Raw genomic sequence first — 21,419 nt, forward strand, 5'->3', positions numbered from 1 at the left:
GAAAAGAATTTGCGTGATATCGTGATCAGACTTACTGCTGGGGGAGCCTTTATAATAGTACTTATTATATTTACAAAAAAATCTTTAGAAACACAAATTGTTTGAGGGTTTTAGAGTAGAGTAGCTTTTTTGTCACTTTGGTTACCAAAGCCTTTTGTTCATATAGCTTATGTTTTTGTAAAAAAGATTTAACAGTCGCACTCTATTCTTTCTAATGTTAAAAACTACTTCACTAAACCTGCGGTAAATCTGGCAGATAGGGAAGTGAAATCAAGGGATCGAAAGTTGCGGTTATATATGGCCCGAACATGGCCCGAGCAAATCCGTATCAATTGTAAATACATGGCCCGAACATGGTCCGAACAAAATGTTCGGGCCGATTCAATAATACTTTTTTGTTGCCCGAGCATGGTCCGAACAGGCCCGAACATGTAGAAATTGTCCGGTGGTAAAAAAATTCTCATTTTACACCGGACTTTCGCTTGTCCGGTGTTTGTTAAGTCCGGTGCGTCGACAGGGTCCTGTAGATTTTCTTAGCGTCACTTGATCTAACCCACCGACCCTATAGCGTCAGAATGACGCTAAGTATGGGAAAAATCGATAGCTATGTGAGTGCGGGCCCTAATGAATGTGATACAAAATTAAACTGATGAGCCTACACTACAAGAAATTATTATCTTAACAAATTTATGAGATACTGTATATAGCTAAAATTAGGCAAAATTAGAAATAGAAATTGATATGATAAAAAAGAAACATTAAAAAATATTCCTGGAAAACAGAAGCCATCACCAAAGCCAAAGTCAAAAAGCAAGCAAACTCTTTTTCCCTCCCCTTCCTCGTGCAGCTGGGTTCAATGGAAGTAAACCTTAAAACTGTTATTAATTTATTATTCATTTTCTTGCCTTTTAGATGTTACCCGCAAAGAACATCTCAGTGCAATAATACTATCTGACTATGTTTTAAATCATAGTATGTACCCGCTCGTGTATGAGAACCAGTTGGGCCCGTCATTCCTCGCGGGTATCAAGGGAAAAGAGAGCTCAGCAAAATGTTATAAGAAACATTTTTCATAGGAATATCGATGTTTTATAAGAATATCGATCTTCCCAGTTAGGGTCAGGGTTTGCAGACTGATGGTATATGCGGGCCAAAAATTGGCTTCCAAAATTGCACCCTTACATTGCAGCAAAAATCAGTGAAAATCATACCCTTAGAGTGCATTTTCCCCCAAATTTTCGATCCCTTTCGTGCAAAAAATGGTCAAAATATCGAGATTTTTCAAGAATTTTCTGAAATTTCTACCCTTACAGTGCATCTCTAGTTTTTCCGACCGTTACAGTACATTTTAATATTGGAAAGGTACCCTTAGGACCTGCACATACCCGTCGGTCCTATGTTAATTGTTAGGGTTAGAATTTTTGGTAAAAATTTTTGTTAAAAATTGTTTTCTAACAGGGCTGATCCTGTGTCGGCCACCCATCGGCCATCAAGGTCTGTAGATACCAAACATATATATAACACAGTATTTTTCACAGTACAGAGGACTGAGGAGTCTCCATGACTGGGGGGGGGGGTGGGGGGGTACTTAGGCAAATGGAGGGTACAGTATGTGCCGCCCTTAAGGGTACCTTTTTTGGATTTCCAAAGTCCCGCTAAGGGTCAGAAAAATCAGAAAATCAAATTTCAATTTCGAAAAAATAAGAAAATTTCAACTTTTTACCCCCTGAAAAATCGAAATTTGGTCAAATTTGGTCAAATTTGTCCCGCTAAGGGTCGTAAAATTCCCGAAATATCTGTTTCCCTTTCTCAGGAGAGAGCTTTTTTGAAAAATGGGGAAACAGATCCGATTTTCTAGGAAAGACCCTTTCCTTGAAACTAACCGTTTCCCCCCTCCAGCTGATGACGTCATCAGAAAGAAACAGATCAATATTTCTAAGCGATGACGTAATAGATTGGATATAGATATCTGTTTCCAAAAAGATGATATTGCATTGGAAACAGATTGAACTTTCTGGGAGAAAACAGATATCAATCACAAAAAGCTAAATAAGATTTTTGAAACTTTTGGCCAACATATCAAATTTTCCAGGAAGGCTATGCCCAGGAAACATTAAAAAAGGTCCTCGCTGGAAGCTTTCGTTTTATTTTTGCTAACGATATAACTTTCACGGGACTTTTACTACTAATACTAGGGAGTTATTGTTTCATCAAAAATTGACAGTTTTTGCCTGTTTTATTCAAAAACGAACAGTAGAATCGCCCTGTTGAAAATCATCAACATGTCACAAAATTAATTGCAAAACAGTGAAAAACAGCATTACTCCAAACACATTTTTTTTTTTTTTTTTTTTTTATATATAAGTCTTTGCGATAATAACTTTGCCTAAAAAGTATACACGATGAAAATATTAATGATAGCGATTTAAAATAAAAAAGTCCTAAGAGCTAAAAACATTCGCAGGAGATAAAAGAAGACATCACTGTCTTTTCACCCATCCCCTTTTTCAGCGATGTTTATTTATGTACATTTAAATTTACGGAAAAAAAAAATAAAAGTGAAATGAATTTTCCACAAAATTATTTACAGTATTTAAACTTTTAATAATATTTTTCAATGTCTAGATTGATAATGTAGTTTTTGACAGATTTTAAGAAACAAAGCTTTGACTTTTTTGTACATGTTTCCTTTAAGTCATTGTTTAAAATATTATTCCACATAAAAGGCCCTCTATAGTTAATAGCGAATCTCTTGGCCTTCAATCTAGCATGTTGTATTTTAAATGCATTTCTCGAATACCGCGTTCGATACTTGTGATTGATTTCAGGAAATTTATCTGTAAATAAACCTCGGTTAGTGTAAAACGCAGGTCACAGGTCACAGGTCGCAGGTCACAGGTCACAGGTCAGTGATGACAGGTTAACTCTAATCAATGTCATTGCAGAGGAAAATGTTTGGAAAACACAAAGAATTATCAAAAACATAATTCTCAAGCAATTTCATCCATATAAAACCATTTCAAACATCAAAATTTAACCATGTGCTTTTATCGATCTTTCGTGGTTTGCGCCGTGTATAACGCAGACCAGAAAATATTTGAAACCATATTATACGTATAACAGGTATATTACATATTGTAATGTTTGTAATGTTATATGATGGTTACATATAATAAAACAAATCGCTCTAAAACTACCTTCTCAGAGAACTCACGAGCTTCTGATTGGTGTAATTTTATATCCAGCCATATTGTTATCATCACATTCGGCATGCTGAATATTTTTGGTGTTTTTCTCTTGTAAGACATGATATTTTGTAATTCTGTCAATATTTTTGTCAAAAATTGTCATTAAGTCATTAAAATGACAATTGAGTAATTAATTAGTTTCATCCTTCTAAAACCACTCTCTTAGGGACCTCACAAGCTTCTGATTGGTGCCTTTTTATATCCATTCACACTATCTACATCACGTTCTGTATTATAAATATTTTTCGTTTTTTTGTCTGTTCTTGCATCATATTTTATGATTCTGTTAATATTTTTGTCAAAAATTGTCATTAAGACATTAAAATAATAACTGAATAATTAATTAGTTCCATCCTTCTAAAACCACTCTCTTAAGGTCCTTGCAAGCTTCTGTTTGGTTTCATTTTATATCCAGTCACACCATCCACATCACATTTTGCATAATAAATATTTTTCGTGCTTTTGTCTTGCTAGGCATCATATTTTATGATTTTGTCATTATTTTTGTAAGTAAGTGTCACTATGTCAAAATAGGTTGTTATTCTATTCAATTGTCATTTTATAATATCTAAATAGCATGTATTACTTTTTTGTAATTTAATGCGCTATGTATTGATGTTATGTTATGTATTTGTTATGATTTTATTTTTTTTTCCGGTCTGCACTTTGTTGACCTGTGACCTGCGACCTGTGACCTGCGACCTGTGACCTGTGACCTGCGACCTGTGACCTGCGTTTTACACTAACCGAATAAACCTGGACAAGTTTTAGTTTTGACGCTTTGCATAAATGCAATTGTTTGGTAAATATTTAGCTGATAAACATTAAGCGCACCTATCTCTTTAAAGCGACAGGTAACCGAACTAAATTTGTTTACACCAAACATGATACGTAGTGCATGCTTCTGTTTACTGAAAAGCTTTTTAAGGGCGGTTTTAAAAGTACTACCCCATATTATATTACAATAATTTAGATAGCTATGTATAAATGCAAAATAAAGTTTTTTAAGTGAGTCAAGTTCCAACACTTGCTTAGCTTTATAAAATATTCCTAGATTTTTAGCAATTTTATTTTCGACGTTTGCTATATGTTTATTCCAGTTTAAAGATTCGTCAATAATAACCCCAAGAAAGCTTGTATCGTAAACTCGTTTTATTTCAGTGTTGTTAATGGTCAATGTCGGTAGTTTTAGAGGTAAGTCATCAGTTTTATTATGTTTACAAAAAAGTATGTATTTAGTCTTTTTGACGTTTAAGGATAGTTTATTGACTATAAACCATTCATTAATGAGATTTAGTTCGTTTATTTACAATTTCGAAAAGTGTTTTTATGTTCTTACTAGAGAAAAATAGGTTAGTGTCGTCAGCAAACAGTATAAAGTCAAGTAGTTTAGATGTTTTGTGTAGATCGTTCACGTATATTAAAAATAGTAATGGTCCTAAGATTGATCCCTGAGGAACCCCACAGACAATCTTTTTTGTCGTCGTTGTCAAATCGTCATATGCTACACATTGTTTACGTCCAGTTAAATAGTTCTTAAACCAGTCTAAGTTGGTACCTGTTATCCCGTATTGTTCAAGTTTTGAGATTAGTATGTCATGGTCAACAGTATCAAATGCTTTTGAAAGGTCAATGAAGACACCAATAGTGAATTTATCTCCTTCAAAAGAATCAGAAATTTCATTAATTAGTTCTAATAGTGCATGTTCTGTCGAGTGTTTTTGTTGAAAACCAAATTGTTTGTTGTAAAGAATATCATGTTCTTTGAGATAATTGTAAAGTCTGTTATACATAATTTTTTCTAGTATTTTTGAGAAACATGGTAAAACTGAAATTGGTCTATAATTACCTGGATCGTTTTTATCTCCACTTTTGAAAACTGGAGTTACTTTCGCAATTTTCATATCATTAGGAAAGATTCCTTGTTTGAGAGAAAGGTCAAAAATATGTAAAAGAATAGGTTTTATGATATTATAAGTTTTTATCACAACGTTAACATCAATTTCATCGATGCCTGGACTTTTGTTGGATTGAAGCGAATTAAAAGCTTTGTCGAGTTCATCAAAAGTTAGTGGATTAGATTCCATCGAGGTTTCATAGCTATCTAGATAAGACAAGACATCACGATTAGATGCCGGTATTTTTGATGCAAGGTTTTTCCAATCGAAGAGAAAAATTCATTAAAGATTTCAGCCATATCTCGTTTTGTTTTGTAGATATTATCTTTGTAATTTAATTGCTTTGGAAATTTGTTAGGCACATTGGCTTTTCCAATGATACCTTTTAAGATGTTCCAGGTTTGTTTTGAATTTCCTTGAGATTTGTTAATGCGATTTGAGTAATAGCTCTTTTTGACTCTTTTTCTAATCTTTTCAAAAACCTTTTTGTAAGCTAAATATTTCTTTTCATTTTTAAAGGTCTTATATCGTAAATACTTGTCGTATAGCTTTTGTTTACGCTTAGAAGATTTTAGCAATCCAGGTGTCATCCAAGGAAATTTGATCGATTTTGGGTGAATTGTGATCTCTTTCTTTGGAAATGTTCTTTTATAACATCTTGTAAACATTTCATTGAAAGCGTGAAAGGAATGTTCGGCATGGTCAGTCTCTGTAACAAGTTCCGAGTTTAGAGCTCGTAGATTGTCACAAAATTCCTTTGTCGATTTGTTGTCAGTAAAGCGTTTAAAAATAGTTGTCTCAGGTTTTTGAAGTTCGAGATCTTTTTCACAAATCAGAAAATTTGGAAAATGATCAGAAACGTCTGATTTAATAATTCCTGTAAGATTACCGAAAAAGTCATTGGTAATAATGTTGTCAATTAGCGTTGTAGTTTTTCGCGTAACTCGTGTTGGTTTGTTAATTGTTGGTACCAAATTATGTTGAAGAAGAGTATTTACAAAATTTTTAACATGTTTATTAGATTCGCAATGAAGAAGGTTTAGATTAAAGTCACCCGCTAAGTAAATACTTTTATTGTTTAAGCTATTATTGTTTAAGTGATTTTTTAAGTGTTGTTTAAATTTTTTTAAATTACCAGAGGGTTGTCTATATACACAAGAAACTGCAATATTACGTGAAAATTTGTTTAAGATTTCTATTGTTAAGATTTCACAATCGTTATCATTCACACTGAGGTCTTTTTTACGGTTATAATTTAAAGATTCATGCACAAATATACAAACACCACCACCTTTTTTTCGTAATTCATGTGATCTTGATTGATGTAAAACTTTATAACCCGGTAGAGAGAATTTAGAGAAGCTTTTTTTGTTTACATTTTCTTCGCTTTCTGCTTCATCCTTTTTACACCAAGTTTCTGTGATGCAAATAATTTTAAAATTGAAATTAAGTTCTTGAATTAAGCATTTAAAATCTTCAAAGTTTTTGGAAATACTTCTGATATTTATATTAAGTATGGAAAATTTTTGATCTAGCTGTGTGAGCTTGTATTTAGTCTCACTAACGGTCAAAAAAGAAGTTTCAAGAGAAATATTTTCATAAAAGTTAGCGTCTGGATCATTCGAATCACTAAGAGTTAGTACTTGGTTTTCATTCAAAATAGAAAATGATAAGTCATCCATTGTGATTTTCGGAAAAAGTTACGAAGAAAAAAAATAATTAGAGAAATTAACTAAAATTAGCGAGATGGTCTAAAGTCTCTGATAATGACTTTGTCGTAGACCACTTTAGCAAACTTACCACTTTCCCTTGCTTGCTTCATTTCTCTGAATAGTCCCTTTCGAATTAAATTAGTTTCATCTGAGAAGTCCTCGTTAATATAATGGTTAGTGTTTTTAAGTTTTCTTGTGTTTTGTAGAATAAGTTCCTTCTGTTTCCATGCTTCAAGTTTGAAAATTATTGTCCTTGTTTTCCCGTTCTCTTTTTTCCCCATCCTGTGCGCCCTTTCAATATTGATTTCTTCTTGAATACCCATTACATTCTTTAATAAACTTTTCACTTTTTCCTCGCATTCATCCCACGTCTCATTGTCGCTCTCCTTTATCCCATCCACTCTTAAATTGTTGCGTCTGTTACGGTCTTCCAATGTTCTCATTTTATTTTTAAAGTAATCCCTTTTATCAGTCATCGTGTAAATTCCAAATTATTCAAATTCTAATTTTTCTTAATTTAATTTACAGCTTTCAGTCATCTCTACGCGCATAAATTTTATAAATTTAGGCATGGTTTTCTTGACAACTTGAACCCCTTTTGAAGTTGTAGCGCTGACTCAATTGAAAATAATCATCACTTTTTCCTGCACTGCTCTACATATTCCCATGCGAGACATTCTCTGTTCGACAAGCTTCAAACCTTAGGTATTGCTTTTCATCCATTTAGTCCTTTTAATCTCTGTCGGCTTCTATGGGGATTGAAGCTGAACTCCGATTTTAAACCGATCAATTCTTATTTTGTGGTGCTTTGTTATAGCCTTGACTCAATAATCATAGCTCCCTACATCATTTTTTGTTTCTTCTAACAAAGTCTAGTACTTCTGGTGATATATTCCTAGCGGACGGAGGGACTATTGTATTTACGTTAGTAGTGTTATGTAGTATATGTTCGTTAGTGGTCTTGTGATGGTTATCTTTTCGAAAAAATAAAACATATTTTAATAAAATTTTGTCTAACTAGCCAATTAGAAGATCTTAAAAAATCGCCTTTGCGTATCCGTTACGTTTCTTTTGATGACTTTTAAGCCTTCACAGTGGTTCAAACTAATCACACAAAATCTAGAAAGATAAGAAATGAAGAGGCCGTAAAGTACACAAAATAAAGTTTCGAGATTATTCTATCATCGTAAAAGAATGCTTTCATTATGTGGGTATTATGTCTTCTTTTTCATCTTTAACATTTTTAGCTCATGCAGATAAAAAAATGTTTTTAGGTGTCAATAAAAATAATCGAATTCCTTTTTTCTTGCCTTAGTGTTTTAGCTCAAATTTGTTATCGTGAAAAGTTATTACCATACAGGATTGCTTGCTCTTTCTTTTTTCAAAGTATTAGAGCAACAGAAAAGAAACCACATTATCTGAAGCAAGAAAAACACCTTTATGCATCAACGAAATAGAAACTGAATGAAAAAGGAAGAAACTGAGAAGTCAGAAAAAAAATCGAAGAAGAGAAAGACTTTAGAGAGTAAAATTGCATTTAATAGTTGATGTTTTAAATATTTTGACCATCATAAACTAAAGACCAGTAAAGAGGACAATCAAAGCCGAAATGGAACTAAATAACCAATCGAGAGCTCAGTGGAATTGTTCATCGAAAGAAGAAATTTTGCACGGAGTGAATCTCAATCTGACGCTACGTCAACAAGAAATTATTAGTTGGTTCAGTTTTTCACTCTCCTTGCTAGCCTGCATTTTCAACTTCATCATCGGCTTTTTGATGTATAAACAACGTTTGTATCGAAAGAAAAGTTCGTGGAGCACTTTAACCTTGATTGCCAGTGAGTGGCTGGTGTCGCTCATTGTACTGGTCTTACACTTCGTGAAGCATAAGAACGCTGTTTGTGATGAAGGGACATCAAGCTCTCCAGCAAATCATCATTTTCACCATCGTGTTGGAGACAATTCCAACAGGAGTGCTCCTCTTTACTGCGCATGATCGTTACATACGACTCAAAGACCTCATCAACTACTCCAGTAATTTCAACGCAAAGCGATTCTGGATGCACTATTGCTGTTCATTGTTACATTCGGTCCTCTTGGGATTTTTCTTTTTGAATTTACCGAATTATTGGTTGATAATGCCATGGATTCTGATTCTGTATTTCCTGGTCATCTCCATCTACGGTTGTACCATCTGTTTGAAGAGTTACGAAATCACCAAAAACCATGTCCACGAATATTCGACAAGACTTCTAAACAAACTTCGTAAATTGATGCGTCTACACGTTCAACAAATGTTGTTTCTTTTCTTCTGTCATGCATTACGTGTTCTTCTCTTAGCCTTCTCACTTTCCCATCTTTTCCCAATGGTGGCTTATTAGTGAGGTTAAGTATCAAAGATAAATCAACGCGACGAACGGACGGGTTTTGACCCGCAACCTGCAGTAAACATGTGGACCTGCATTTTCTAGAATCCAGGCTAAAACAGCTCAAGAACGAAAATCCGTGAAAATCTTCGTTGCTGAACAAAGAAGATATAACATCTACTTTGCTACCCTTACCATCTTGCAGAGAAAAGGTCCGTTCGTCGCGTAGATTTATCGGTGATACTTAACCTCCCTATTCAGTACTTTTCAACACAAGCATTCTTCTAACGCCCTTCATTTCCTTCTTAAACGCCCTCACCCTTATATTGATGGACCCATGCGCACGAAGACTGGTGAAGAAGATCTTCTCATCGCGAAACACACAACAAATCACACCAGTAGAGGACAACAGACAACGACAACACAGCCATCCTATACGACCTCCAGCTGTTCTTTACTTCACCAAAAGAAACAACCCACAAGGAGAACCTTCTCATATTGAGCTTGGTATGGGGAGAAGAGAAATACGAAATAAACATGAAGATACAAAAACCTCTCCCAACCTTTCAGAAATGAGTCATAATAAACATTACAAGATAAATTTGTTCCGAAATGTTGCCGAAAAATTTAGCACTTATTAAAAGATTTTGGCGGGAAGCGTTTAAAAACGATTTTGCAGTTTTATTTTTACGTGTGTAAATAAATTTCATTGTGGATGATAAAATATAGCAAAGTTTATGATTTTTGGTTTGAATATTTTACTCTAGGGTACCTAATGATCAAACTTTCATAAGGAACTTTTGAAAATATTTTCATAAAATATAATTGGGCTGATTTCACAAAAATATATTTAGCACCTGTGCCACTGTCACCTTCTCACTTCAGAGGACTACTTCATTTGGTTGAACGTTGAACAACAAGATAAAGTTATTTTATTCATTAAAAATGACATCAGTCTTTCTCTAGATCGGTCAATTTGTGTAGCATTCATTTTCTTTCAGAACGCTACAGAACCGTTAAGTTTGAGCAGAGAAAGTCTATAAATTTGTTTCATATTGACTTGTCATTCCATTGTTTTATAGCAAGCTTGTCATGAAAAAGAATCAAGTCAATGTACAGCAGCCTTTAGACATCGTAAAATCCAAAGTTCATTTTTATTACATTTTAAACAAACGGTTCCAAATAAGGTTTTCTTTGTCTTGGTAATTGTATGCGTTTTTCCAGCAACTCGCAGGATCATGTTTACAATCCGCTACACGTTCACCTCGTGTATTTGGTCTCTCCCTCTCTCATGACATAAGCAGCTTGAATCGACCAGCGATGGAGTTTTTCTTCTTTCTGGAAGAGGTAGGAGGAGCTAAAGGCACATTATAAGAAAGTCTCGTTTCTTCGATTATCATATTCTTCAACTTGTTGATATTCCAACCATACTTTGCACTGACTTCAATATACCGACATTGCCATTCTTGTTCCATCTTATAAATAAACTGCTCCACATCGAATTTCCGTTCACCGTCACCTTCCGATTTGTTCCCGACCACAATGATCGGAACTCTATTGTTATGATAATCATTACATTCTCGCTTCAACTCCATAATAGCGTTGTAATAGTTTTCCACCTCGACTATGGATTTTTCATCATCTACGGCAAAGACCAACACGAAGATGTTGGCACGTTGGATGGCCACACGTTTCATGGGAGGGAAGCTATGGAGATCACAAGTGTTCATGATGACAGCGTTGGGCATCCCTGGCAAAGGCAGTGTTTTGTTAATGCAATCCTGTATGTTCTCTTTAGCGCCGTATTGGACGAAACCATGGCCGACGACTTGATGAATAAGGGACGCCTTGCCAGTACCTTGCCCACCGAGAAAAGCCACTTGTAAACAGATGCCCCAACTGCCGACGGATGTTTTACGACTCATCTCCTTCAATGGTTTGATGAGGTTTCTTTCCGTGATCCAATATTTATACAATGTTGTTGTTTAGTATTTTAATCTTTATGCTAATAACAGAGTAAATAGAAAGTTAAAAAGGTGATCACACAAGCATCTTCTTGCTATGTGACCTGTTCATTGATCTAAATATACACACAGGGAGGATTTCAATCCTTATGCTAATCGAAAACAAAATTTGATGTAAAAACAATTCTCACGAGGCAAGGTTTCTACTCGGCAACTTTCGGCAAATATAACTTGACCCTAGTTTGCATACTACCCGGAAGATTTCTAGACTTCCAGACTTCACCTAAAAGGCTTTTAATAAACACGTTACATGATTTTAAAAGAAGGACCTTAATGCAAGTTTAAAAGAATGACAAAACCTTTGTTGATACTATCAAAAAGCGTGGCTTGCCATTTTCTTAAGAAGGTCTAAATCTAAAAACAAAAAAATTGAGTGTCAATCAAAAAAACATCATTTAAAATTTTTAGAACCCACAAGCTTTCGCCCACAAAAATGTTTAAAGTCCCCCTCGGTATCGACAAAAGCAATTGCGATGAAATCCGATTGAAATAAAGAAGGTTTTAATCTGGCGCTTAACTCTCTAAAATTAAAAAGTAGCAAGTATAAAATACTAGGGTGTGGCTACAAACCAGCCGGTGTTTCTCGTTCATTAGTTTTTCGATGCCATGGTACATTTTGGAAAGAGAAATCAAATTGAATCACGTTTCCCTTCGGACAAAGTGAATACTTCCTTCTCGGTATTTTTAAATCAACTTGTAGATCTTCCTTTACAGATTAAAACTAACTTAAACTCTATCTCTCTTCTTCAAATCAAATTTCACTTCTCGAAACTACTGATAAAGAAAAACATTGATGCAACCGATTGCTCATTTTTTCTTCTTCCTTTTTCACTTTCTCGCGCCTTTGTACCTCCTTTAGGAAGGACTTCCATTTGGCTTATCTTAAATTTTGTTTAATGTTTTCAAAAGAACGACGTCCAAAAAGACGAGCGATAGAAATTTTGAAAAGATTACAAATTCCCTAATCCAATCAAAAAGACGCTAATTAAAATTAAGATATTCCAATCCATGCTTTTGTCAAACTGTAAACTCCAACTCGCCCATATGTATACCGAAACTTGGAACAGTCATGAAATACATCAATTGTGTTGATATAAATTTTGCAAGATGGTTCACCTCTGATAACTTTCTCAAATATTTTTGAAATCTTCCTAAATCTTCGAAAAAGGCTTTCAATAAAATATTGACAAAAGCTGTGAAAACGTTTGAAAATCATATGATGTTATAGAGTAACAAATCAACATCTAAAAACTGCAACATCATATTCAATTATTGCAAAACACTCAAAAATCAATTTAGATAATTTACTTTACTCTTAAATCTCGATAACTCCCTGTTATGCTATGTTTGAACAGAGGTCAAACATTCTGCGAAAGAACCTTTCCCTCTGAGTGGCACGACCCACGACAAAAACAAACTGAAATTAAATTTTTGATAAATTGTGCTATAAATAAAATTTCTTAGCACCTCTTTCAAAATGTGTATAGCGAGTGGGTTTTCACTTCTCGAGAAACATGGCGAATAAGCACCTCGGAGGGATAAGATTTCATTAAACAACATTCCATATAAGGTAACAAAGGGAGAGTGATGAAATGGAAGAGAGAAAAATGCAAAGGAAGGGAAACAAGATTTCCTGGGAATTTTTGAAGACGTTCCAATATTTGACGTCTATTTCTTCACTAAAAATGAAGAATTTCACAAAATGGTCCTCACGAATTTTATTCTTCGATCACATTTCACAATATTACTTAATAAAAGCATATCAACTGGCCTTCTTTAATTAATTTTGATGTTATTAATGATATTCATATCACTCGATGTACAGTATAAACGACAACATTATAAAAGCTCCAATATGTAGATATAAATACATTTTTATCATACTCTTTTCTGCTCTTTTCGAAATTTAAAATCATAGTGTAATCAAAGGCCATCAAATTCTGTTAAGGTCTTTCATTTCATATTTCCCCTCTAACAGTTTTACCCCCTGGAAAAATTGGTCAAAAGGAACAAAAGACTATGAAATCTCCACCAATAAAAAGCTATTCCAAATTATTATATTGGCATTTCGCCTGATTTCGCTCCTTCTTTTACGGTACGTGAAACACTCCAAACAAGCCAAAACCTACATTGACCAGAATCCCTAAAATTGTTGAATGAAATGAACTCTCTCAAAATTTCCTTTTAACTGCGATGGTTTTCTCATGAAACAACATGTATATTTAAATCAAAAACAATTTTCAGAATCCGCTAATATCGTGATTTGTTTTCAAGGAAGCCCGGCGAAAAATAATATCGATGTTTGTGAATTCTATGAGGTGGACATCTTGTGGTAATAATTTCTGTAAATAATCTTGTTAATTTTCCACCTATTAACACCTTTTGAGTTAAATTTTAACAAGTTCTCATAAACTTTGATTCGACTTTATGGAATATTAGTTGAAGCTTAAGCTTCCGAAATAAGAAGATCAGATTACAAGCACTACAGCGGTAATGAAAGGAGACTAAATAAAAATTAAAATAAAACACGACAATCAGTGACAATCTGACTTAAAATGACTTTTTGGAGTTTTAAACAAGTTTTGTCATTTTAGATAAATGATAAAGCTATATACATGGAAAAAAATACAATTTTACACTAACAACAAGTTGTTGTGCAAGCTAAAAAATAATAAACACTAAAAATAAAGAAAATAATAAAGTCGATTATAATAGATCACTTATAAGAGAAAGGATTAATTTCTTTATTTTTTGAAAATGATGACTATCTTGCAAATAATCAATGTGTATTTGTTATCACGAAATCTCTTGCATAACAATTCTGTTTTGAGTTTATTCAACCAATTTTGCATACAAAAACCTCAAATAATAACAGAGTAATAGGTAAAGCGGTATATCGGTCTCAGGTAAGAAGATAAAAAACAATTAAGGAAAAAATCCTTTACAGAAATAAATGACCTTGAAAAATCACTTTGTAAGAGCTGATCCTGATCTGGAAAGTTCTCTTGCTCTTTTATATGTCCTTCCTTTTGGATAGTTAAACACAGTTAAGAATTCCGTTTCATGAACTTCCTACGTTATCTTCCATAACTGAAAAGTCAGTCAATTTAAAGTTTTCATTTCTTCCAAACCCACCAGGAGAGCTTTCAACTCTCATATTCGACATATTCGAACGTCTGAGGTCCAAGCTGGGTAGAGAGCAACGTTGTCACAGCATATTTCACCCCTCGAAGTACAACTTCATATCACGTAGTAAGCATTCACCAAGACTAAGTTGCTGAACTTGAGGATTGATTATCGAGAACACTGTCGAAGAAATCTTGACTCGACATCTCAAATTGCGGATCAATGTATGCACTTGGCGATACAGGTGAGGAGTCGTCTAAACGTGAAAATTGTCAGTCAGTGTGGTTGAAGTGTGTATAGTGCCAACTGTATTGTTCTCTAAGAGTATCAGTAAAATTAACATACCTTTGTTGTTTTGATTGGGCCCTTCAGTAATAGCATTCACTGTCAGGTTGGCACCTCCACTCTCCACTAGCTTTGCAACGTCCTGAAGAAAAAAGAAATCAAGTTTCTAGTTTGTTAGAATAAACCGGACATTAAAATTGTCTGTTCCTATCTCATAGTCATAGAAATCGGTTAACAAAATGATGAAAAAGCAACTGGTAAAGCTCCAATCCACAAATTGTGGACAAAGCCAGTAATGTTATGAATGATACCGTGTGATTATCAAAAATTAAAAATCATATACAACTTCAGTTTCTTTTTTGATAAGACAAATAGAAGGCACGGAGATACGAAACAATAAGCTCACCTGTATTGTCATGTTTTCTGGCAGAAAGTCTAACTAAAAAAAAAAGAAAACAAAAAGAAATAATTTCAAACACGGCATCAAATTATTCATGAAAGACTCAAGGATGTGTCAAAAAGTTGGCCTTGAATTTCACAAGGAAGATAGGAGATTTATAATCTTTCCATACGAATGGTGATCGTTTCTGGTGAACATGTAATTAGCCACCAAAGAAATATAACCAATAGACTCATTCCACATTAAATAAAAAAGATGTGCATACTTAACAGCATTATAGAGCACTCTTACATTTAGACTTTTGACATCAATATTGACAGGCTGGCTTTCAAGAAGACCTTGTAACATCTCGATGCTTCGACCGATATTTTGGACGTTCTCATTGAGCTCTTGCCTAGAGAAAAAGAGAAATTGTTAAATCTTGAAATCAGAAGATGAAATCAGACTCCGCTAAACATTAACTATGGTAAGACTACTCGAAGGGTGCTTTATCGACAACTCCTCGTATGTAGTTCTGGATAGTTAATGAGGTGGTAGAATATTGAGAGGTCAATAATAACAATCTTTCATTGAAAATTGGCTACGTGTATTGAAACTCGGAGTATTAATATACTTGTCTTTGTAGCTTCTTTGTCTGGAGTATAATCGACCCGAAGGCGGCATTTTTAAGATTGGAGCAACAGGGACCAAACTCATTTCTGACGTCACTGGGTGAGCTTCTTTTTGTTGCTGAAACTTTTGTGGGAGTGTATGTTTGCGTGGCGTGTTGTTAAGAGCTGGAGGGAGTAAAGTGTCAGGTGTTGAAAGGAAGGGTTCTGACGATGATGTGGAAACATTGGGGACCACTGTAATGATGTCTTCGTCAGCTGGAATCACTGAACAATCACCACTGCTCACTCCGGAACAATCGTTGGATGGATTGTCTTTGGACATACATTTGATAACTTCAAAGCCCATCTGTGACATATCTGTGTTCAAACACTTGCTGGTCGCAGACAGTCCATTGTATTTCTCTGGAAAAGCAAAATCTGATTCCGATTTCATTTGTGGTGCCGTCATCTGCATGTTGCTCACAGCTGAAGGTTGGTTGGGCACGATAGTGATCGTCTTTCCTTCACTTTTGACAACGAGCGGTTGTTTTCCATTAGAGGGAAAAGAAATATTGGATATAGGGTTGGTGGTTGATGAGCTGTTGTCTATTTCTTCTACCAGAGGCATTGGTGAATCATCAATCACCGATATCATAGAATCTGAGAAAAAAGAAGCGATGAACTTTCATGCGAAGGTTGAGATCGGAAAAAACGTTGAATATCAAATTTGAATATCTTCTTGCATAAATTACCAAGTAGAGTAATTGGCAAAATGCAAACACGAAGTCGGCTTTAATTGAAATTTTGAAATTTAATTTCAATATTCAATTTCAAATGGGTCGGACCCGTAAGACGATTTGATATAATTGAAAGACTCAAGGATCAACTTAACCCAGCAAAAATCAGTCGAATTTTATCGAGGAATTGAAACTCACTGTCAAAATGTGAAGCATTGGTTGGAGTGGGAACTTCAGTGATCGGATACGGTGAACCAGGCTAAGGAAAATTTACAAAAAGTGAAGATCACTTTTACGGTAACAATACCACTTATCTATGCACCCCAGTACTACAGAGATACATTATAATTTACATCGGTGATGAGGTGCGGCTAAACATGTATGTCTACTTTAAGGATGCCATTTTCGGTTTTCGTCTAACAACAGTAAATGCAGTAAGCTAAAAGTGCCTCGGTACTTTTTTGTAATTTTTTTAAACCATCATTAGCGGGCATTCTTACCGACTCAACGGAATACATTCGATCTGGCGATAAACTTGGATATATATTTTGATTTGTACTAGATGAATAGGGTAGGAGATCTTGAGTCATTTTGGCGTGTTTGTTATCCAGTGCTGCCGGAAAGTCCAGTGCTCGCCTAAATTGGAGAATTATCTTCGACTATAGAACACATAAACAAGCACAGGGTAATTAGAAGAATACGGAGGTAAACTACATTTCGATGAATATCATTTAATGAAAATTCGCAAAGTTTACGGAAAAAAGAGTATATTTCGAACATTGATTTAAACTCCATAGACAGGAAAATCGAGCTCAAAACAAGGATCGAGTTTAAATTTTTAAATGAGGCCTTTTGATATCCTGCAAGAGGAAATGTAGAAAATTTACTCGATAACAGAGAACGGAAATAACTAAAATTATCCGGTTTTTAATCGGAATAATTTGTTAATAATTTTTTAATCGGTCGTAAAACAGCTGAAATAACGGTATCAGAATGAGCAATAATTGATACCTTTTATTTCCCCCTCTATCTTTCTTGTTGGACATTACAATCTTCACGAAGACTTGGATAAGCTGAAAGAAATTGAATTGCTTTGTAGACCTCAATGTAATAAGAAAGCTCGTTTCCAATTTCCATTAAAAAAGGTCAAACTCAAGATAAATACTTCAAATTATTGTGCGTGAATTGAGCTTCTTCTTTATTTTAACTCACTTCATCGTAGATGCACATGCATAATTTGGTCCTGAGTATTCAAGTATTTAATAAGCAAATGAACAAGCAATACTACCTCTTCAATCTCAACCCCTAAGATAAGTGGAGCTGAAAATATACGAAGAAATAGTTGTTGTTTCTATCTGCGAAGCAATTGAAATGAATCTCCGTTACCTTATTGATAACGGTTTGTTGATCTCGATGTTGATCTCTCAAATCCCCTACTTCAGCCCATAACATTTCATTTTCACTAAATGAAAAGTAAATCTTATTATACAATAGTCTTGTAAAATTTTCCTCTTAAAAAATTAGACTAACCCCTTTTACTTGGGGTTCATAAAAGTCCGTGAGGGGACTAATCCTGTCTAAACCTTTAAGATTTAGAATGTAGAGTGTTCAAAACTTCGGGATGAATTTGATATTCAGCTAAAAAAACAAAGTTACCAAATAGCTTGTAAATAGCATAAATGAATGCTTACCTCTTCATATTTTCTAGCTTGCTTGCAACCGTTTCGTGTTGCAGTTTCAATCGTTCAACTTCAGTCAAAAGAGATGAGATTTGGTTGGATTTTGCATCACTTTCTTTATTGGAAGCCTACAACAAATAACACAGTAAAAAAGACGATTCTAAATTGATTAGGCGAGACCAATTTAATTTGTTGTTCTACGGGCAGATCGTTAGCAAAATATGGGTCGGTCGGTCGGTAAAATCTGAATAAATTTTTCATTTATCAGGGTTGGTAAAGTACCGAAAACATTTTCTAAAAATATCTGGATCATCAAAAATTCACATTCTTTATCTTCGATGAAGATCAAATAAAATCCTAGTGTACAGGAATGCTCAATTTTTCAATTTCTTGAATTAATTTTCAGCTTTCTTCAAATTTGATTCTTACAAATAACTTGTGTGGAAAATATATTGTATGTAGTGGAAATTCAATATGATTATTTTTTTGATTTTAGCAAAAATAGGGTCGGTCGGGCCCGTAGAACAAAAAATTAAATTGGTCTCGCCTTACAGAAAAATGATATCATGGCTCCGCCCCCCCCCCCACTTATTTGGGGGGGGTGTAAATCTTAAATTGGCCTAAAAGTGGGTGGGAGCTGTCTCATTTTTTAAACTCAGGGGGGACCTAAAAAAGTGGGGGGGCTGAAGGGCTACACTAAAGTTCTGGGGGCTAATTAGAAAACTGTAAAATACCCCCTCACTATTGTTTTGGTTAATAAGTTAAGGATTTTTCTATTGAACTTATCTCTTACATTCTATCAAAATGTAGGCTAAAATGTCAGATTTCTACCCTTAAAATTCCAAAATTTTCTCGTTGCCCAACCATGGTGGGCAACATTTATTTAAATTTTCAATTTGGACCCCCGACTTTTAATCCCAACCCGGGGCCCATGGTAGTTCAGGTTCTTGAAATTTATTATCATCGTGGCTTGTATAATCAGCATTTTGCCAAGATATGTAACCAAATATTTATGCATTTTTATGATGTACATGAATTCGTTCTTCTCTTCCTCAGTTGGTTGACGTGCCATGTTGATACGTAAAAAAACTAGTAATAATACTACCAGAACTGACAGAAGCTTTTTTTGCTGGGACCTGAACCTTGAAAGTAATTTTTGCAGGGACCTGAACCTTTATATTTCAACTGGGACCTGAACCTTACTGAAAAGTGGGGGGACCTAAATCGTAGGGGGGACCTAAATTTGTTGGGGGGACCTAGAACCCCATTCGGAGCCATGGATATAGAGCTTAGCCGAATAACAAGAAGCCGAAATGAACTCGAGACATCAAATACCTGTCTTGTTACTGCTAGTTTATTCCAAAATAAAAAGAATTATCATTTTTTGCATACCTTTCTTTTGATTTCTGCCAGCAGTTCCGGTTTGTTTAGTTGGAAAGATTGATGGAAGAACTCCCATTCATCCTTATCGTGTTTCAGACTACCACTTTGCGCATCTACGATCTTTCGAAAGCCATCTGAAAGTAAGAAGAATTGGAGAATATCTTTTATAAGATAAGGGGCTTCAAAAGTGATCAAATTAGAACTCAAATTATTCAGAAAAGTATTTTTACAGGCAAACAGAATCACAAACACGAAAATGGAAAGGATGGGCCTACTTACACATGTTCACTTGACGTACAAAGCTGGAGAAGTTGCTATGCTTATAATATTTGGGCAAAATATCTTTTGCAAATGCAGTTTGATCGTGAACCTTGAATGTCTGACCATTCTATAATAAAAAGGGATGCAATATTTACTTTTAAGCATTTTTTATGGTAGAAAAGTATAGAGTATAATTCGCTACCTTAATTCAAAAGGGGCCTAAGTCCATTTTGGTCATTTTGAGAAAATTGCAATTAAAGTTTTTCCTTGATTTTTTTGATTCACATGACTCTCGTGCAATACTCGAGATTTTACTCGATCCGAGATTTTACCGAGATTTTTCCTCGCCTACAGGCTCGGAAAAATATTACAGAAAAATCTTGGAACTTATAAAATATTTCTAGTATTGCACTCATGCGATAACTAGTACGAACCCATTTTTGATGGTAAAGCTTTGAAGTAAATGTTTTCTAAAAGCCATAGCTATAAGGGGGGGGTACCCTGACTTAGGCCCCTTTTAAATTAAGGTAGCGAATTGAAAACAATTTAATCAATAGTTTATCAATGAATGATTAAAACTAAATTTCTGAGGTAAGATAGCGATAGGAAAAAATGCTTGAAAAATCCCTAAAGACCCTTTCTCCTTCACGCCAAAAATTATGGGTGAAATCTCAATATTTCCAATTGAATTAAAACTTAAATCTCTGGAGGTAAACTGAGGGAGAAGTGCTTGGAGAATCCTTGAAGCTAAGGCTGATTATGAATTTCATAAGTATAGTTAATAAAAGCAGTACAATAAGTTAAATATACCTGACTCCAAGAGATGATTGAGTCTAGTGATTCATCTCCAACAATACGCCACAACTTCACTAAGAAGGCAGGAACATTGCCAGCAATTGATGGTGTTTCGGTTTCAATGCCATGATTCATCATCTTTATTTCCTTAATTTTTTCTAAACGTCACTTTTTTTTATTCTGTGGATAATAAACAATAGTCCTACAACCCGAAATAATACTATGATACATGGTCTAGTTTTTAATGTTTATGTTGCTGGTTAACCTCTTCGTGCATGTAGATTTTTCCCTGCAACAACGATTCAGTCTGGTTGGCTAGATTTGATCGGTAGAACTTTTATACAAATTTTGATAATTTTTTAAGAACACACATAAATTACTATTGTGGAAAGTGATGACTCAGCAGAGAAAAAGGTTAACAAAATGCCTGTTGGCTGAGAGCTAAAATGTGGCTTATTCTTTTATCCTGTTTTAAAAAAGAGTTTTTTATGCACAAAATGTCCCAGAAATGAAAATCAAGGGATTAATGATAATTCAGGACGAAAGCTTGCAAACCCTCAAACGGATGTACAAGTTTTAATATGTCGTATCAATCATTTTCTAAAGTGAAGAGTAGGCAGAGAGATATAATACTATAGCTTCAGAATAGTTCCAAAGATCATCTGTACCTGACCGTATTCAATCATCATCATTATCCCTTTATTTTATTTTCTGAAAAGAAATGGAAGAACCAATGCAATGTTCATCTGTTCTTGGGAACTTAATTTTTTTTCAATTTATATCCATTTAGGAAAAACATCATCTTAGTATTTTTTGAAGCATCTTTACGATCACACATTTTTTTATTAAAACATCCAAAATTTTTGAAGCTTTTGTAAGTCTAAAATGTTGTTAAAGGGGACGTCAGCCCAAATT

General features: G+C 34.4%; 3 protein-coding genes across 3 annotated transcripts; all 3 read right to left on the bottom strand.

Moving 5' to 3' along the window:
• Window positions 1–6,884: 6,884 nt before the first annotated feature.
• LOC136798648 (uncharacterized) lies at window positions 6,885–7,334 on the bottom strand. The gene has a single exon (XM_067055294.1). The coding sequence runs from the start codon at window positions 7,332–7,334 to the stop codon at window positions 6,885–6,887; it is 450 nt and encodes a 149-aa protein (XP_066911395.1).
• A 2,685-nt stretch (window positions 7,335–10,019) lies between these two features.
• LOC136798615 (GTP-binding protein Di-Ras1-like) lies at window positions 10,020–11,251 on the bottom strand. The gene has a single exon (XM_067055246.1). It carries the CDS (start codon window positions 11,147–11,149, stop codon window positions 10,514–10,516), a length of 636 nt encoding a protein of 211 aa, XP_066911347.1. The 5' UTR covers window positions 11,150–11,251; the 3' UTR covers window positions 10,020–10,513.
• Window positions 11,252–13,808: 2,557 nt separating this feature from the next.
• On the bottom strand, window positions 13,809–20,702 carry LOC136798616 (heat shock factor protein-like). The gene is made up of 13 exons (XM_067055248.1): window positions 20,520–20,702; window positions 19,728–19,836; window positions 19,458–19,582; window positions 18,078–18,193; window positions 17,773–17,848; window positions 17,398–17,459; window positions 16,887–17,022; window positions 16,585–16,645; window positions 15,673–16,309; window positions 15,351–15,453; window positions 15,066–15,098; window positions 14,720–14,801; window positions 13,809–14,630 (listed from the first exon to the last, which is right to left on the bottom strand). Exons 1-13 carry the CDS (start codon window positions 20,640–20,642, stop codon window positions 14,518–14,520), a joined length of 1,776 nt encoding a protein of 591 aa, XP_066911349.1. The 5' UTR covers window positions 20,643–20,702; the 3' UTR covers window positions 13,809–14,517.
• Between the last annotated feature and the right edge of the window lie 717 nt (window positions 20,703–21,419).

This window comes from Clytia hemisphaerica, unplaced genomic scaffold (genome assembly GCF_902728285.1).
Source record: "Clytia hemisphaerica strain Z4C2 unplaced genomic scaffold, Clytia hemisphaerica genome assembly, whole genome shotgun sequence".
NCBI lineage: Eukaryota > Metazoa > Cnidaria > Hydrozoa > Leptothecata > Clytiidae > Clytia > Clytia hemisphaerica.